The following is a 5940-nucleotide window of genomic DNA, read 5'->3' as shown; positions in this document are numbered from 1 at the left end:
AACAGTATCAGGTATTACATTACGAATGTTCTAATTTTTTAAGCATATGCTATTGAATTTTAGTTTTTAATACATAAGTAGATTGTTCTACCTATCGATTATTTCGATAACAACACAAAAGGTATCGATTTAGTGTAAGATGGCGATAAACAAGATATTCCGTTGGCAATTATGGTGTCAAATTTTAAAAATTTCAACTTCGGTAATTTACCATATATTAGTATTGTATTAAGTGTTGAATAAAGTGTTAATTGCGAAAAAATACTATCTGGTTTGGTAATATTTAGTATTTTTGCGGTATTTCAAACAAGTGTATAACAAGTGTATTTTTACGCTTGGTCACATTAAAAAACGAATAAGAAAGAATAATTGCGCGTTTTCCAATTGATTTTTAATAAGAAACAAAAACATTTAAATTTCATAGTAATTTGTGCTTTTGAAAAGTGTGTGCGCTTCCTATAAATTTCGCGTTCGCGAGTGAAGTCAGTGCTACTTTTTGACGAACAAGTTTTGGAAAACATCGCCAGTTAATTTTTTGCGTTTGTACTAGTCTTTTTTAAGACTTCTCTCTTTCTAACTATTCATCATATTATCTAACTTTCAGCTTTATTTTACATATCTAAATTATATTATCTTACTTTCAGCTTTTTTTCACATCTAAATTATATTATCTTTCTTTCAGAATATACCATATTACTTTTTTAGACAACTTATTTATAATATAGCATAATTTTAAGGTTCTAACATGCCTCGCTTGTCGAGAAAATCTGCTGAGCAACGACGACGAGAAGCTGCAAATCGGGCTCTTACTTACCGCCAAGAAAAGGGCAGCGAGGTTCGCGAGAGAAATACGCAACGCATGGCAAATAATCGGCAAAATGATTTGGAAAGACGGGAAAGGGATCGTAGACAGGAAGCACTAGCACGTGCTAGACGACGAGCCGATAGAGCCTACAGGCTACAGGAGCAGCAGGCCAACTCTGCCCAACATATTCTTCGGAGACAGGATGACGCGTTCAGGCAGCGAGAGCGCGAACGGGACGCAGAAGCCCACTTCGTTGCTCGCCAAGATCCTGATTATCGTTCGATGGAGCAGGAGTCCAACACTGCTCAGCACATCGCTCGGAGACAGGATGACGCGTTCAGGCAGCGGAGCGCGAACGGGACACAGAAGCCCACTTCGTTGCTCGTCAAGATCCTGATTATCGTTCGATGGAGCAGGAGTCCAACACTGCTCAGCACATCGTTCGGAGACAGGATGACGCGTTCAGGCAGCAGGAGAGCGAACGGGACGCACAAGCCCACTTCGTTGCTCGCCAAGATCCTGATTATCGTTCGATGGAGCAGGAGGCTAACACTGCTCAGCACATCGTTCGGAGACAGGATGACGCGTTCAAGCAGCAGGAGCGCGAACGGGACGCACAAGCCCACTTCGTTGCTCGCCAAGATCCTGACTATCGTTCGATGGAGCAGGAGGCTAACACTGCTCGGCGCATCGTTCGGAGACAGGATGACGCGTTCAGGCAGCAGGAGCGCGAACGGGACGCACAAGCTCACTTCGTTGCTCGCCAAGATCCTGACTATCGTTCGATGGAGCAGGAGGCTAACACTGCTCGGCGCATCGTTCGGAGACAGAATGACGCGTTCAGGCAGCAGGAGCGCGAACGGGACGCACAAGCCCACTTCGTTGCTCGCCAAGATCCTGATTATCGTTCGATGGAGCAGGAGGCTAACACTGCTCAGCACATCGTTCGGAGACAGGATGACGCGTTCAGGCAGCAGGAGCGCGAACGGGACGCACAAGCCCACTTCGTTGCTCGCCAAGATCCTGATTATCGTTCGATAGAGCAGGAGACCAACACTGCTGAACATGCTGTTCGCAGAGAGAATCAGGATTACAGAGAAGGCGAGCGGAACCGTGATGCAAATAACCGTCGAATTGCAAGACGGAATCCAAGCACAAGAAGGCGGGAACAGAATTTAAATTCATCCCAAAGAAGAGTGACTCGAAGGCAAGCCCGAATTCTGGAGCAACAGATACAGGATATAAATGAGGCACGAGTTATTAATTTTCGGCGAGACCCTCAGAATGGAGAAGCGGAGTCTCAGCGACAATCGCAACGAAATAGGGACGCCAGAGCTGCACTGTCTTCTGAGGAGTTGCAGGAACACAGAAACTTGCAGACACAGCAGCGCAGGAGTGCCGTACGTCAGGCGTACCTCCGAAATATCAAAATGGGCCCAACGGAAATATGCATAAGCTGTGGTGGCACATTTTTTAAACAAAATGTAAAGAGTTTGAGCAAAAATCAAATTTCTCTTAAGTTTCCCCGATTTGACATCTCGAAAGCCTTCTATTTGTCAATAAAATTTCATTCTGAAAATGGCACTTATTTATTTTGCTCTACTTGCCACAGAGCAATAAATACTGGAAAAATTCCAAACTTATGCCTTTCAGAAGGTTTTGCATTCGCTGAAACTCCCGAATGCATGCAGGATATATCATGCCTAGAAGAAAGACTTATTTCACCCGTAATCCCATTTATGCGAATTATTTCCCTAGGCTTTGAAAGACAGTGCGCAGTAAGAGGAGCAGTTGTTAATGTACCTATTTCCGTAAATGATACAGTAACAGCTCTGCCACGCACCTTTGATAACACCCATGTGGTGCAAATACTTCTAAAACGGAAGCTAGAGTACAGACATAGTTTCATGACTGAGACTATTCGACCAGCAAAAGTTATGGATGCGTTAACTTTTTTGGAAAGCACGGAGCTATACCAAAAGCATGGTATTTCTGTCGTACATAATTGGCTTGGCGAACTTGGAAACAATGAGGAAGTACCATTTATTGCTGATGACCGAGATCGCCCAATTGTGGAGCAACTCCTTGCCGAACAAATGGAAATCGACCCTGAACTAGAAGGCAATGAGGAAGAAGACAATTTAAATCCCGGTGGTCAAGAAACTTTACTGGAAAATGAGCCCGTTGAAAATGCAATTATTGCACGAATAGCAATGGCTCCCGGTGAAGGCCGTCGACCTGTAGACATGACGATACAGGAAGATGCTGAAGAGCTATCATTTCCATCCATTTCATGCGGACAAATTTTCAAGGCAAAAACAACATATGGTCGCAAAGCAAAGTCTCAACTTCGATACTACGACCGACGCTGCGCAAAGGTACCAAAAATTTTGTACATGTACAAACGATACGAAATGACTCGCATAAAAAATGCCATTTCTATTTGCCTTAGGAAAAAATCAGGCACGGCTCATGTTACCGCGGCTAACATGATGGATGAATCCTTCGTCAATAGCCTGGTCCAGCATGACGATGGATATCATCTTCTTAAAGGCTTGCGTTCCTCTCCAGCACATTGGGAAGCAGAGAAGAAAAAAGTTTTAGCTATGATTCGCCAGTTCGGACTGCCAACTTTCTTCATTACTCTCTCAGCGGCCGAGACCAAATGGAATGAACTTCTGGTAATTCTATCACTTCTCATAGACAAAAGAATTATCAGTGAAGAGGATGCATCGAATCTGTCAGCATCAGAGAAAGCACGGTTGATCCGCTCAGACCCTGCGACATGCTCCAGATATTTTGATCACCGGCTTCATCAGTTAATGAAACTTTTCAAAAGCAAAGATATTTTTGGCGATTTTGAACTGTCTCATTATTATTGGAGAATAGAATTTCAACAACGTGGCTCACCACAATCTCATGGGATGTATTGGTAAAACGGAGCTCCAAAAATGGAGAACACTAATGGATCGTTAAACACAGAAGATCTTATTAGATTCATTGATATGTTCATTTCTACTAACGGAGATAATGAGGAGCTTCAAGATGTTCTTAGCAGGGACCGTAAATAATGATTATTTTTTTTTTCTTTAAATGAAAAAATCATTTACTTATAGAGGACTTAGAAAAGAATAGATTACACCAAAATATTTAATTCGATGCCATCTATGCATTTTTGGAAAGATTTTTAAAAATTCAATTTTTTCAATTTTCTTCAAAAAAGATCATTAATTTTGAGTAATTTAATAAGAATTATCCATAAAAATCTTTTTTGATCAAAAAAAATAAAAATCAAAAATAATGATTAAAAATGATTTTTTATTTTTTTCGCTCAAAATAAAACTCACTTTTGAAAAACGGCTTCCATGTTAAATATTTTCAAAATATTTTTGCACATCCTTAAAAAGGAGTTCAAGGACTACCACTCCATAAAATTTTTTTTTTTTTGCATTAGTATTAATACCAATTTTATCATTGTTTTCATTTTTCATACATTTGTCAAAAGCTAAAGCTGATGATTTTTATTTTTTTCGCTCAAAATAAAACTCACTTTTTAAAAACGGCTTCCATGTCAAATATTTTCAAAATATTTTTACATTTTGGTTGGTTGAAATTTTACATATTTTTGCCAATAACTTAGCAAACCGTCCACTGTGCGACGGAGCACAGCATTAACACGCGTCGAGATTGCATTGGGCCTACGCCGCTAAGCTAAGCAACTGTACTATTTATTGCCCAGCTTTACAGCGATACCCTTTAGTAGCGTATAATAAAATTGGGTATCTTCAATCTGTCCATCTGTATTGCTCTGTTGTACTTTCTGTGTTCAAAAAGATATTAATAATCTTATAAAAACACAATATTATTTAAAAAAGATCCGGCTTTACACCGAATTCCATAAAAAATCATACAGAAAATAACAGGGTTTAGCGCATTCGAAGACACTACTTTATTGGAAATGTCCTAAGCCGCGAGTGTTACTGAATCAAACATATTTTTGTTATTTCTAATTATGATCATTCTTTATCGTGTTCCGAGATGGGTCGCAAGCGTAACTCTATTTTGCGAAATTTGTTTGCATTTGACGTGGAAAAAAATGTTTCGGAGTGTAAACTTTGCAAAATGTGTTTCACTGGCAACTATGTTTGCAATTTAAAAAGACATCTAGAAGTGAAGCACAAAAATGAGTATAACGAATTCGCCGAACCAACTGAAGCGCCTGAAAAAAAAAAAGAAATTTTCTGTTGTTTTGGGACAAGAGGAGGTTAAGAATGCCTGTATCGACCTTGTCACCACCGCGAAAGTACCGCTGGCTGTATTGGACTCGGACGGTTTTAAGACTCTAACAGCTCAAATATTTCAAGGGTTAGACATGCCATCTGTCAATTTAAGGAATGTTATGAGATTAGTTGAAGAAAAATATAGCCAAATTAAGAGCAAAATGGTCGAAGCCTTAAAAAACAGAATCCTCTGCCTCAAAGTGGATACGGCCACACGGTGCAACCGCGGAGTGCTTGGTGTAAACGTTCAATACATTGATGAAGGCTTAATGTGCATTAAGACATTGGGATTGATCCAGTTAAAAGCATCGCATACATCCCAAAATATATATGAGAAAGCAAGTCTATACCATTACAACCGACAATGGTCGAAACATGATAAAGGCAGTGGAATTACTGAACAATGATTCCGAAGATGAAGAAGAAGTTGTTGAGGACTTGATGATGGACTGCTAAAAGATCTTAAACTTTATTCAATACGTTCGATCAAATGCGCAGCACATACGCTTCAACTGGCGGTGAAGGATTTTTTCCAACGGCACGAATCTGCTAGCTTCATTAACAAAGCACGGAAGATTGTGAAGCTTTTAAGAACACCAGCATATAGGTAAGATTGATTTCAATTATAGTTATAGTTAAATATTTATGACGTTTTTTTGTATTTTGAGTGTAGGTATTTAATAACGGAGGAGTCATTGCCACAACCAATTTTAGATGTCGCGACTCGATGGAATTCCACCTATAGTATGTTGAGTCAGCTTAAGAACTTTGAAGACTTTTGTGAAAGGCGCCTCAAGTGTTCAATGAAGCTAACAACGACTGAGTGGGATGACCTAAAAAGACTCGTTACTACCC

General features: G+C 40.0%; 1 protein-coding gene across 1 annotated transcript; it reads left to right on the top strand.

Moving 5' to 3' along the window:
* Positions 1 to 1007: 1007 nt before the first annotated feature.
* LOC137581126 (golgin subfamily A member 6-like protein 22) lies at positions 1008 to 5541 on the top strand. The gene is made up of 3 exons (XM_068295300.1): positions 1008 to 1082; positions 1147 to 2205; positions 5470 to 5541. Exons 1-3 carry the CDS (start codon positions 1008 to 1010, stop codon positions 5539 to 5541), a joined length of 1206 nt encoding a protein of 401 aa, XP_068151401.1.
* The last annotated feature ends 399 nt before the right edge of the window (positions 5542 to 5940 follow it).

Source organism: Drosophila tropicalis, unplaced genomic scaffold, assembly GCF_018151085.1.
Source record: "Drosophila tropicalis isolate 14030-0801.00 unplaced genomic scaffold, ASM1815108v1 contig_130, whole genome shotgun sequence".
Classification (NCBI taxonomy): Eukaryota; Metazoa; Arthropoda; class Insecta; order Diptera; family Drosophilidae; genus Drosophila; species Drosophila tropicalis.
The sequence above is the reverse complement of the archived record's forward strand: the minus strand, read 5'-3'. Positions and strand labels throughout refer to the sequence as shown.